This window comes from Pagrus major, chromosome 3 (assembly GCF_040436345.1).
Source record: "Pagrus major chromosome 3, Pma_NU_1.0".
Lineage (NCBI taxonomy): Eukaryota > Metazoa > Chordata > Actinopteri > Spariformes > Sparidae > Pagrus > Pagrus major.
In genome coordinates this window covers 217,605-231,019 of record NC_133217.1, presented here as the reverse complement: position 1 = coordinate 231,019, position 13,415 = coordinate 217,605, and the positions used below count along the sequence as shown (strand labels likewise).

Genomic DNA, 13,415 nt, shown 5'->3' with positions numbered 1-13,415 from the left:
CTGAGCCCAGGAACATCACGGTCCGGTCTTTGTAGGGACCGGCGGAGACGTCCACCACAATCTGGGTCAGCTTCGCCCTGAGAGTGAAGAAAAAGACGCTCAGTGAGAAAAACTGTTAAAACCTTTAGCCAAGAAGTTCAGCTGACGTCTGAAACAGCTGGATTATAAATGTGACAAGTAATCAGTTACTGTGCAAGTTTATAAAGTACGCAGGAGGTTTCCAGTCTCCCCTCAGCTGCTCCGACTGTCCCACACGGCTGTTATATAACAGAGAGGATCTGTGCACATCGTCATTATGTGGGCCGGCCCGGAGGATAATTCAAACGTGGAATTAAGAGTCTCATTCCTTTTCCAGCCTGGTGATTAGACTCCATCAGAAACTCATCTGAAACCTGCAGCCGCAGATTAGAAAAGGTCAGAGATGTTCAGAGACAGAGAGGGAGAGAACTTCCTGCGAGCCGCCGACTAATCAGAGCTGATACCACGATTATCCTCGCCTCTTCGGGTCGGGCCGGCTGCAAGTTTAAAACTCGTCTTGTCGGAGGGACGGCTGACATTTTCCTCCTGACATCTCAGAAGACTTCATCACTGAAGCTCCCAGGAGAACCTGACTTCCTGCTGCTCATTATTACACTGACTCATTTCTACATTTAGATGCAGAGATATGTTAAATATTCCTCCACACTGACGACGACTCGACAGTTCACCGCCTCTGACATTTGACGACGGAGATAATTTTACCGTCGCAGCTTGTAAATCACCGCGGCAGAGCCGAACGTAAGTGTCTCCAAACAAACAGACGTAATGATGCGACGCGGAGCAGCAGAGAAGAAGAAAACATCCTCTTATCATCCGACACAAATCAGACAGTCGGTAACAAGTAAAGAGAAGTGGCTCTTAATGTCAGAGCGAAGCACAGAGCGCAGACTGTCAGCATCCAATCAGACGCAGATATTTTTAGAAGATGAGAAAATAAACTGACAGTGACGAGTCAATCTGTGCTGTGATCAGAATACAGGAGGCCTGATCCTTCGCACAAAGCAGCAGACACTGTGTCTGTGAGAGGAGTGAGACGTCGCACCAACAGGTGATTAATCAGGTGTGATGGCGCTGACCCGAGGACGACGGTCAGACCGGAACACAGCCACTGAAATATGAGAGACTCAGACTCAACATGAGGATGCTTTCTAGTCCAACTACGAGTCACAAACCCAGAGACTGTCCGTCCTCGTCTGCCGGGCCGGGAAATGATCAGGGCTCGTGTCCAAATATCGTTTTTTCCGGGCAGCTGCGTTCAGGAGCGCTGAGAGAAAACGTTCACGTCGCTGCACGTGCTTCTTGTCTCTATGACAACTATATGTTGACAGCCGCCGCTGTATGATGGACTCTGATCCTCTGAGGTTTAATTCTGTTTGTTTTTTATTTAACATCGTGACATCAGAGCGAGGAGGATGTGGGTGATGACATCATCCATAGGAGACAAAGATACAGTGAATATAATCTCTGAGGCCAGGAGAAACAAAAAGAGCCACGCTGACGTCACCAGAGCCTTTCTGAAGAGATTTTCACTAATATAGTAATATATATATTATATAACATCATTTCTGTGTGTGTTACCTGCTGGAGGTTCTGGTGAAGCAGGGCCGGTCGTTGACGGAGGGAACGGCTTCGTCCATCAGAGGATACGACTTGATGAACGTCAGCGTCTCGTCTGGAAACTGAACTGAAGACTTGTAGTCTGCAGCCGGACCGTCACCTGCACAGGTACCGGGTCTGGACACGAGACAACAGAAAGACATGTCAGGACCGCTCCTGTTGAAACGCTGCTGTGAACTCTCGTCACTCCGATGAGCTCTCAGTCTCACCTCGGTCTGGGAACCTGCTCGTCGGGCACCGGAGTCCAGGATAAGTCGCTGGTCCGCTGCTCCTTGAACTTCCCGTTGAAGACTTTCTCGATGTCGTCCATGTAGAAGGCACAGACAGCCGAGCCGGGGATACTGAAGACAGAGAGAGAGACGGACAGATTCACCTTCAACGAGCTGAGAACGGATCTGACGTCTCTTTACCGGGTCGGACTGAACCTCAAACAACAAACTCCGAAAACTTTCATATAAACGGGAGCAGAGAGCGGAGAGTGCGACTCACTGCAGAATAAACAGGTTATATAATCAGAGTGTAAACTAAGAGATAATTCAGAGGAAGCATATGGAGAGAGGACAGACGTCTCTGTGTGACACCAACACAAACACAAACACTGACAGGAGGACGAACACTGCGAGGAGACGAGCTGTTCCACTGACGTTCAGAAACATCTTTACACAATGTGCACATCAATATATATTATTGAACGTGCACGTACTGATACAGAGCTGGAGTTACATCCAGGCAGTACAAGATTTTTATGTATCTTCCTGCCTAGTTTCACATCTCGTACGACGTGTTCATTGACGTTGACCAATAGGATGGCAGAGTGCTGTGACGGGTATGTGTAAACATGGCGGGGAGGAAGAGTGACGCTGCTGTCAGGTGGAACAGTGACGCAGAGGAACAGTTCGTTGAGCTGAGGCAACGATACCCTCGAGGGACGACCACGACAGAGACAAAGAAGAAAATGTTGGTGAGAAATAGCGGAGGCTCGTCAGCAAACAGGTGAGTAACTTCTTATTTATGCTAGCTTCGGTAGCCACGATTAACAATTTCCTGTCCTGCCTCCCCGATGAACTCACAGAGGGTCGTGAACGGTGGTTGGTCGAGGTCGTACTCGTAGTGTTGCCAGTCTCCCGACGAAGACACGGCAAGAATCTATGCCACAGCGACTGTTTAATCTGCACGGTGAACGACATAAATATTGTGTAGTCTGATCCCGACATCAGTCTGTTCTTTTATATATGAAAATGTTGTTTGTGAAACTTTATCACGCTGCTGTCTCAGCCAGGACTCAGTGTGAATACAACTGGTCAAATAAAGGCTAAATAATCTGGAAAATCTTCAACCCCACCAGACTCCTTTGATAAAAACAGTGATTTTAGCTCACAGAACACGGAGCTGCTGGTCCGCAGCTGCCAGGACTGATTAGTGTGTTTGTAACTTTGGTGTTTTAATGTATTAGTAGATGTTAACAGAACGGACCGGACCAGAGCCCCAGGACATCAGTGACCTCTCTCTACCTGTCAGCGAGCTGGTACATGCTGACGATGTTTGTTCCAGTCCTGTTTGATCTCAGGTAAGAATCACTCAGGTGCTGGCGTCATGAAATCCAAGTTGCTGCAGATTAAAAATGTTGCTGCAACGTATTCACAAGCAAGTATTTTGCATTTCTGTCGTTCATCTTTCACGTCCTCCAGTTTTAACCTTCAGACAAAATGTCCTCTGTAAAGGGTCTTCAGTCTTCAGGGTGTTAAACTCTGATTGGACAGAAGCACACCTACACACACACACACACACGCCTACACACACACACACCTGTTGGCCTGCGTGGTGAAGACTCCGACCACAGCCGGTCTCTGGTTGATCTGCAGCACGTTGGTGAGAGACTGAAGGACGTCGAAGTAGAAGAAGGAGTCTCCAGGAACAGAACAGTTCAGACGGGCCTGGACACACACACACACACACACACACACACACACACACACACACACACACACACACACACACACACACACACAGCTGTTAAAAATCACCTCCACCATCATGAGTCAAGGTGTCCTGAGACATGTTAATAACACACTGTGACATGGTGACTTTCACACTTCACTTCCTGTCCCTTATTCGTGTGGTTCTGTGAGATCCAGTGTGAGTGAGTGAAGTCACCTTGAGGAACGAGGTCCAGTATCTCTCCAGAACTCTGGGAGAACCTCCGTTATCGTTCTTACAAACACGAGCCACTCGAGAGAACACCACCTGCAGAGAGAGAGGACGGGTTAACAGCTGTTTGTAATACAGGCTGTAATTATTATTATTATTAATATAGAGACTTCTGCCAAAACCTTAACTAAATAAATAGAAACATAAATAAATGTCTCAGTAAAAACATTAATATGATAATAAATTCTCATTTTGCTTGTTTTTATTTTTCTGTGTATTTATTAACTCCATTTAATTTATTAATTCTTAAACTACATAATCAGTTATTTTGTTATTATTTTTACCTTTTCACCCACCCCGCAGCTCAACTACACAAACTTCTTTCATTTGGTATTTTTATTCTGAATTTTTAGGGCCCGAGCAGGGAACCTGCGAGGACCCTATTGTTTTTCGAATGATTATTAGGGCCCGAGCAGTGAAACTGCAAGGACCTATTGTAATTGTAATGATTATTAGGGCCCGAGCAGGAAACCTGCGAGGTCCCTATTGTAATCGTAGCGATTCTTATTAGGGCCCGAGCAGTGAAACTGCAAGGACCCTATTGTTTTTGTAGTGATTCTTATTATTTTTTTTTTTATTTTTCTTTGTCCAAAATGATCGCATTTTTCACTGCCTGAACATACCCCAAAACTCACCAAACTTGGAATATATGTCACACCTGGCGAAAAATTTTATAATCTGTTGTCGTTGTGAATTTCCACCACTAGGCGGCGCTATTATTAAGGAAAGTGCGTTTTGGCTAATAACTCCCACATACTTTGTCACACATTCAAAAACCTTATATCCACGCGTTCAGTGATTTGTGCTGAATCTCCTGATATAGGCCACGCCCATTTGCGCCTACCATTTTTTTTCGCTAGCTCACGAAATGTTGAAAACCTACTTTTTCGAACTCCTCCCGGGCAATGTCACCGATTTGCACCAAACTTTGCACACAGCATCTGTGGACCCTCCTGACAAAAAGTTATTAAAAGAATTTTGATACACCAAAGCACACTCAAGTTATTAAATAACAACTTCCTGTGGATTCGGGTCAAAACAGGAAGTGTTGCATATCTCCACATTGGTGTTTCCAAATGACTTGAAACTCAGGATACTACTTCCTCATGAGCCCCTAAGGCTCTGTGCAAAATGTTGGCCCATGACCACTAGGTGGCGCTCTTTTAATTGAAGTATTTTATATCTCAACATCGGTTGGTCGGATTAACACGAAACTTGTTACAGTCTTTGCCAATGCCCTCCTGAGGACAACTGACGAAGGTGTTACCGATCTGACACTAGGTGGCGCTCTGGTGGCAGTTTCATTTTATAATTGGCACTGTGCCCACACCATAACACTTATGGATATGAAACTGATTGGGGTGGTATACACTGGCCCCTGTTACTCACACACCAAAAATCACCAGCAGGTGGCGCTATTATCAAGAAAAAACGTTTTTTGCTAATTACTCCCACATAATATGGTGCACATTGTTAAACATTATATCTGTATGTTCCCTGAATACAGCCGAACCGTGTGATGTAGGCCACGCCCACGTTCGCACTGAATTTCCATTCGCAAATTCGCCAAATGTTGCAAACCTACTTTTTCGAACTCCTCCCAGGCAATTTCTCCGATTTGCACCAAACTTTGCACACAGCATCTGTGGACCCTCCTGACAAAAAGTTATTAAAAGAAATGTGCTAGTCCACAGAACGCCCAAAATATAAAACAACAATTTCCTGCACATTGTGGTCAAACAGACATTCTTGTGTATCTTGATGAAATAGAGTCCGATTAACACAAAACTTTTGGCAATTGTGTTCCATGGCACGATGAGCATTTCTACAAAATTTCGTGCAAATCGACCAATAGGTGGCGCTTTTATTGCTAAATGACGAAATGACAGCTTCACTGCCTTCAGTTTTGATTCCTCAACAGAAGTTGTTGCATGAACAAAGCCCGATAGCAGGATGCCTCGACAGCAGCACGTAATGACAGCAGCATGTCCCGACAGCAGCACGTGACGACGGCAGCATGCCGCGACAGCAGCACGCCAAGACGCGCGTGGACTGCGAGGGCCCGTTCATCGCTGCTTGCAGCTTTAATTAGGGCCCGAGCAGTGAAACTGCGAGGACCCTATTGTAATTGTAATGATTATTTTTTTTTTTTTTTTTTTCCTGCCAAAATGATCGCATTTTTCACTGCCTGAACATACCCCAAAACTTATCAAACTTGGAATATATGTCACACCTGGCGAAAAATTTTATAATCTGTTGTCGTTGTGAACTTTCACCACTAGGCGGCGCTATAATCAAGGAAAGTGTGTTTTGGCTAATAACTCCCACATACTTTGTCGCACATTCAAAAACCTTATATCCACGCGTTCAGTGAATCTTGCTGAATCTCCTGATATAGGCCATGCCCATTTCCGCCTACCGTTTTTTTTCGCTAGCTCGCAAAATGTCGAAAACCTACTTTTTCGAACTCCTCCCGGGCAATTTCACCGATTTGCACAAAACTTTGCACACAGCATCTGTGGACCCTTCTGACAAAAAGTTATTAAAAGAATTTTGATACGCCAAAGAATACTCAAGTTATTAAATAACAACTTCCTGTGGAATCAGGTCAAAACAGGAAGTGTTGCATATCTCCACATTGGTGCGTCCGAATGACGTGAAACTCAGGATAGTACTTCCCCATGAGCCCCTAAGGCTCTGTGCAAAATCTTGGCCCATGACCACTAGGTGGCGCTATTTAAATTGAAGTATTTTATATCTCGACATTGGTTGGTCGGATTAACACAAAACTTGGTACACTGATTGCCAATGACCTCCTGAGGACAGCTGAGAAAGGGGTTACCGATCTGACACTAGGTGGCGCTCTGGTGGCAGTTTCATTTTATAATTGGCACTGTGCCCACACCATAACACTTATGAATATGAAATTCATAGGGGTGGTATAGACTGGCCCCTGTAACTCACACACCAAAAATCACCAGCAGGTGGCGCTATTATCAAGAAAAAACGTTTTTTGCTAATTACTCCCACATAATATGGTGCACATCGTTAAACATTATATCTATATGTTCCCTGAATACAGCCGAACCGTGTGATGTAGGCCACGCCCACGTTCGCACTGAATTTCCATTCGCAAATTCGCCAAATGTCGCAAACCTACTTTTTCGAACTCCTCCCAGGCAATTTTTCCAATTTGCACCAAACTTTGCACGCAGCATCTCTGGACCCTCCTGACAAAAAGTTATTAAAAGAAATGTGCTAGTCCACAGAACGACCAAAATATAAAACAACAATTTCCTGCACGCTGTGGTAAACCACACAGTCTTGCATATCTTGATAAGATACAGTGCGATTAACCCTAAACTTTTTTGATTTGTCTTCCATGCCCACATGAGGGTTTGTGCCAAATTCGGTGCATATCCACCAATAGGTGGCGCTTTTATTGCTAAATGACGAAATGACAGCTTGACTGCCTTCACTTTCATTTCCTCAATGGAAGTTGTTGCAATTAGAAGCCCCGACAGCAGCATGTCACGACAGCAGCATGCCCCGACAGCAGCTCGCCCCGACAGCAGCACGCCCCGACGCGCGTGGACTGCGAGGGCCCGTTCATCGCTGCTTGCAGCTTTAATTAGGGCCCGAGCAGGGAAACCTGCGAGGTCCCTATTGTTTTTCGAATGATTCTTATTATTATTATTATTATTTTTCTTTTTCCCAAATGATCGCATTTTTCACTGCCTGAACATACCCCAAAACGCATCAAACTTGGAATATATGTCACACCTGGTGAAAAATTTTATAATCTGTTGTCATTCTGAATTTTCACCACTAGGTGGCGCTACAATCAAGGAAAGTGTGTTTTGCCTAATAACTCCCACATACTTTGTCGCACATTCAAAAACCTTATATCCACGCATTCAGTGAATCTTGCTGAATCTCCTGATATAGGCCACGCCCATTTCCGCCTACCGTATTTTTTCGCTAGCTCGCAAAATGTCGCAAACCTACTTTTTCGAACTCCTCCCAGGTTATTTCACCGATTTGCTCCAAACTTTGCACACAGCATCTGTGGACCCTTCTGACAAAAAGTTATTAAAAGAATATTGATATGCCAAAGATTACTCAAGTTATTAAATAACAACTTCCTGTAAAATCGGGTCAAAACAGGAAGTGTTGCATATCTCCACATTGGTTTGTCCAAATGACGTCACACTCAGGATACTACTTCCCCATGAGCCTCTAAGGCTCTGTGCTAAATCTTGGCCCATGACCGCTAGGTGGCGCTATTTAAATTGAACTATTTTATATCTCAACATCGGTTGGTCGGATGAACACAAAACTTGGTACACTCATTGCCACTGCCCTCCTGAGAAAAGCTGACAAAGGAGTTACCGATCTGACACTAGGTGGCGCTCTGGTGGCAGTTTCTTTTTATATTTGGCACTGTGCCCACACCATAACACTTATGGATATGAAATTCATAGGGGTGGTACAGACTGGCCCCTGTAACTCACACACCAAAAATGACCAGCAGGTGGCGCTATTATCAAGAAAAAATGTTTTTTGCTAATTACTCCCACATAATATGGTGCACATTGTTAAACATTATATATACGTGTTCCCTGAATACAGCCGAACAGTGTGATGTAGGCCACGCCCACGTTCACACTGAATTTCCATTTGCAAATTCGCCAAATGTCGCAAACCTACTTTTTCGAACTCCTCCCAGGCAATTTTTCCAATTTGCACCAAACTTTGCACGCAGCATCTCTGGACCCTCCTGACAAAAAGTTATTAAAAGAAATGTGCTAGTCCACAGAACGCCCAAAATATAAAACAACAATTTCCTGCGCATTGTGGTCAAACAGACATTCTTGTGTATCTTGATGAAATACAGTCCGATTAACACAAAACTTTTTTGATTTGTCTTCCATGCCCACATGAGGGTTCGTGCCAAATTCGGTGCATATCCACCAATAGGTGGCGCTTTTATTGCTAAATGACGAAATGACAGCTTGACTGCCTTCACTTTCATTTCCTCAATGGAAGTTGTTGCATGTAGAAGCCCCGACAGCAGCATGTCACGACAGCAGCATGTAACGACGGCAGCATGTGACGACGGCAGCATGCGACGACGGCAGCATGCGACGACGGCAGCACGCCCCGACGCGCGTGGACTGCGAGGGCCCGTTCATCGCTGCTTGCAGCTTTAATTAGGGCCCGAGCAGGGAACCTGCGAGGTCCCTATTGTAATTGTAGTGATTATTATTTTTTTTTTTTTTCTTCTGACGAAATGATCGCATTTTTCACTGCCTGAACATACCCCAAAACTCATCAAACTTGGAATATAGATCAGACCTGGCGAAAAATTTTATAATCTGTTGTCATTGTGAATTTTCACCACTAGGTGGCGCTCTAATCAAGGAAAGTGTGTTTTGGCTAATAACTCCCACATACTTTGTCGCACATTCAAAAACCTTACATCCACGCGTTCAGTGAATTCTGCTGAATCTCCTGATATAGGCCACGCCCATTTCCGCCTACCGTTTTTTTTCGCTACCTCGCGAAATGTCGCAAACCTACTTTTTCGAACTCCTCCCAGGCAATTTCACCGATTTGCACGAAACCTTGCACACAGCATCTGTGGACCCTTCTGACAAAAAGTTATTAAAAGAATTTTGGTACGCCAAAGAACACTCAAGTTATTAAATAACAACTTCCTGTGGATTCGGGTCACAACAGGAAGTGTTGCATATCTCCACATTGGTGTGTCCGAATGACGTGAAACTCAGGACACTACTTCCCCATGAGCCCCTAAGGCTCTGTGCAAAATCTTGGCCCATGACCACTAGGTGGCGCTATTTAAATTGAAGTATTTTATATCTCAACATCGGTTGGTCAGATTAACACAAAATTTAGTACACTGATTGCCAATGGCCTCCTGAGGACAACTGACGAAGGTGTTACCCATCTGACACAAGATGGCGCTCTGGTGGCAGTTTCATTTTATAATTGGCACTGTGCCCACACCATAACACCTATGGATATGAAACTCATTGGGGTGGTATAGACTGGCATCTGTAACTCACACACCAAAAATCACCAGCAGGTGGCGCTATTATCAACAAAAAACGTTTTTTGCTAATTACTCCCACATAATATGGTGCACATTGTTAAACATTATATCTATATGTTCCCTGAATACAGCCGAACCGTGTGATGTAGGCCACGCCCACGTTCGCACTGAATTTCCATTTGCAAATTCGCCAAATGTCGCAAACCTACTTTTTCGAACTCCTCCCAGTCACTTTCTCCAATTTGCACCAAACTTTGCACGCAGCATCTCTGGACCCTCCTGACAAAAAGTTATTAAAAGAAATGTGCTAGTCCACAGAACGGCCAAAATATAAAACAACAATTTCCTGCGCATTGTGGTCAAACAGACATTCTTGTGTATCTTGATGAAATACAGTCCGATGAACACAAAACTTTTGGCAGTTGTGTTCCATGGCACGATGAGCATTTCTACAAAATTTCGTGCAAATCGACCAATAGGTGGCGCTTTTATTGCTAAATGACGAAATGACAGCTTCACTGCCTTCAGTTTTGATTCCTCTATGGAAGTTGTTGCATGAACGAGCCCCGACAGCAGCATGTAACGACAGCAGCATGCCCCGACGGCAGCACGTCCCGACAGCAGCACGCCCCGACCCGCGTGGACTGCGAGGGCCCGTTCATCGCTGCTTGCAGCTTTAATTATTATTATTATTATTATTATTATTTTTCTGCCAAAATGATCGCATTTTTCACTGCCTGAACATACCCCAAAAGTCATCAAACTTGGAATATATGTCATACCTGGCGAAAAATTTTATAATCTGTTGTCATTGTGAATTTTCAGCACTAGGTGGCGCTATAATCAAGGAAAGGGTGTTTTGGCTAATAACTCCCACATACTTTGTCGCACATTCAAAAACCTTATATCCACGCGTTCAGTGAATTATGATGAATCTCCTGATATAGGCCACGCCCATATCCGCCTACCGTTTTTTTTCGCTAGCTCGCGAAATGTCGCAAACCTACTTTTTCGAACTCCTCCCGGGCAATTTCACCAATGTGCATGAAACTTAGCACACAGCATCTGTGGACACTCCTGACAAAAAGTTATCAAAAGAATTTTGATATTCCAAACAATACTCAAGTTATTAAATACCAACTTCCTGTGGACTCGGGTCACAACAGGAAGTGTTGCATATCTCCACATTGGTGTGTCCGAATGACGTGAAACTCAGGATACTACTTCCCCATGAGCCCCTAAGGCTCTGTGCAAAATCTTGGCCCATGACCACTAGGTGGCGCTATTTAAATTGAAGTATTTTATATCTCGACATTGGTTGGTCGGATTAACACGAAACTTGGTACACTGATTGCCACTGCCCTCCTGAGGAAAGCTGACAAAGGGGTTACCGATCTGACACTAGGTGGCGCTCTGGTGGCAGTTTCATTTTATAATTGGCACTGTGCCCACACCATAACACTTATGGACATGAAACTGATTGGGGTGGTATAGACTGACATCTGTAACTCACACACCAAAAATGCGCGCACAATAACGGGGCAATGGGTCCGGGTAAGGAGCACGCCCCGACGGCAGCACGCCCCGACCCGCGTGGACTGCGAGGGCCCGTTCATCGCTGCTTGCAGCTTTAATTAGGGCCCGAGCAGTGAAACTGCGAGGACCCTATTGTTTTTGTAGTGATTATTATTATTTGTTTTTTTTTTTTTTTTTCTGCCAAAATGATCGCATTTTTCACTGCCTGAACATACCCCAAAACGCATCAAACTTGGAATATAGATCAGACCTGGCGAAAAATTTTATAATCTGTTGTCATGGTGAATTTTCACCACTAGGTGGCGCTATAATCAAGGAAAGTGCGTTTTGGCTAATAACTCCCACATACTTTGTCACACATTCAAAAACCTTATATCCACGCGTTCAGTGAATTGTGCTGAATCTCCTGATATAGGCCACGCCCATTTCCGCTTAGCGTTTTTTTTCGCTAGCTCGCAAAATGTCGCAAACCTACTTTTTCGAACTCCTCCCAGGCAATTTCACCGATTTTCACCAAACTTTGCACACAGCATCTGTGGACCCTTCTGACAAAAAGTTATTAAAAGAATTTTGATACACCAAAGAATACTCAAGTTATTAAATAACAACTTCCTGTGGAATCAGGTCACAACAGGAAGTGTTGCATATCTCCACATTGGTGTGTCCAAATGATGTGAAACTCAGGACACTACTTCCCCATGAGCCCCTAAGGCTGTGTGCAAAATCTTGGCCCATGACCACTAGGTGGCGCTATTTAAATTGAAGTATTTTATATCTCCACATTGGTTGGTCGGATCAACACAAAACTTGGTACACTGATTGCCAATGGCCTCCTGAGGACAACTGACGAAGGTGTTACCGATCTGACACTAGGTGGCGCTCTGGTGGCAGTTTCATTTTATAATTGGCACTGTGCCCACACCATAACACTTATGGATATGAAACTGATTGGGGTGATATAGACTGGCCCCTGTAACTCACACACCAAAAATGACCAGCAGGTGGCGCTATTATCAAGAAAAAAAGTTTTTTGCTAAGTACTTCCACATAATATGGTGCACATTGTTAAACATTATATCTATATGTTCCCTGAATATAGCCGAACCGTGTGATGTAGGCCACGCCCACGTTCGCACTGAATTTCCATTTGCAAATTCGCCAAATGTCGCAAACCTACTTTTTCGAACTCCTCCCAGGCAATTTTTCAAATTTGCACCAAACTTTTCACGCAGCATCTCTGGACCCTCCTGACAAAAAGTTATTAAAAGAAATGTGCTAGTCCACAGAACGGCCAAAATATACAACAACAATTTCCTGCGCATTGTGGTCAAACAGACATTCTTGTGTATCTTGATGAAATACAGTCCGATGAACACAAAACTTTTGGCAATGGTGTTCCATGGCACGATGAGCATTTCTACAAAATTTCGTTCAAATCGGCCAATAGGTGGCGCTTTTATTGCTAAATGACGAAACAGCAGCTTCACTGCCTTCAGTTTTGTTTCCTCTACAGAAGTTGTTGCATGAACAAGCCTCGACAGCAGCATGCCCCGACAGCAGCATGCCCCGACAGCAGCACGCCCCGACGGCAGCACGCCCCGACCCGCGTGGACTGCGAGGGCCCGTTCATCGCTGCTTGCAGCTTTAATTATTATTATTATTAGGGCCCGAGCAGTGAAACTGCGAGGACCCTATTGTTTTTGTAGTGATTATTATTATTTGTTTTTTTTTTTTTTTTTCTGCCAAAATGATCACATTTTTCACTGCCTGAATGTGAATGAAAACGCGATTTTATTTGGCAAAGTCATTAGGCTTGGCGAAAAATTTTATAATCTGTTGTCGTTGTGAATGTCCACCACTAGGTGGCGCTACAATCAAGGAAAGTGTGTTTTGCCTAATAACTCCCACATACTTTATCGCACATTCAAAAACCTTATAT

The 13,415-nt window shown here is 44.3% G+C and overlaps 1 protein-coding gene across 1 annotated transcript in view; it reads right to left on the bottom strand.

The window, feature by feature from the left end:
- Nucleotides 1-13,415, bottom strand: part of LOC140993552 (semaphorin-6D-like) — a 79,097-nt gene that overhangs the window by 47,780 nt on the left and 17,902 nt on the right. Inside the window, exons 9-13 of the mRNA XM_073463040.1 lie at nt 3,811-3,900; nt 3,463-3,590; nt 1,866-1,997; nt 1,618-1,773; nt 1-77 (exon numbers count right to left, since the gene is read on the bottom strand). The exon at nt 1-77 is cut by the window's left edge and continues 97 nt beyond it. Of these exons, the coding sequence (XP_073319141.1) occupies nt 1-77; nt 1,618-1,773; nt 1,866-1,997; nt 3,463-3,590; nt 3,811-3,900 (583 nt within the window). The remainder of the gene's footprint in view (nt 78-1,617; nt 1,774-1,865; nt 1,998-3,462; nt 3,591-3,810; nt 3,901-13,415) is intronic.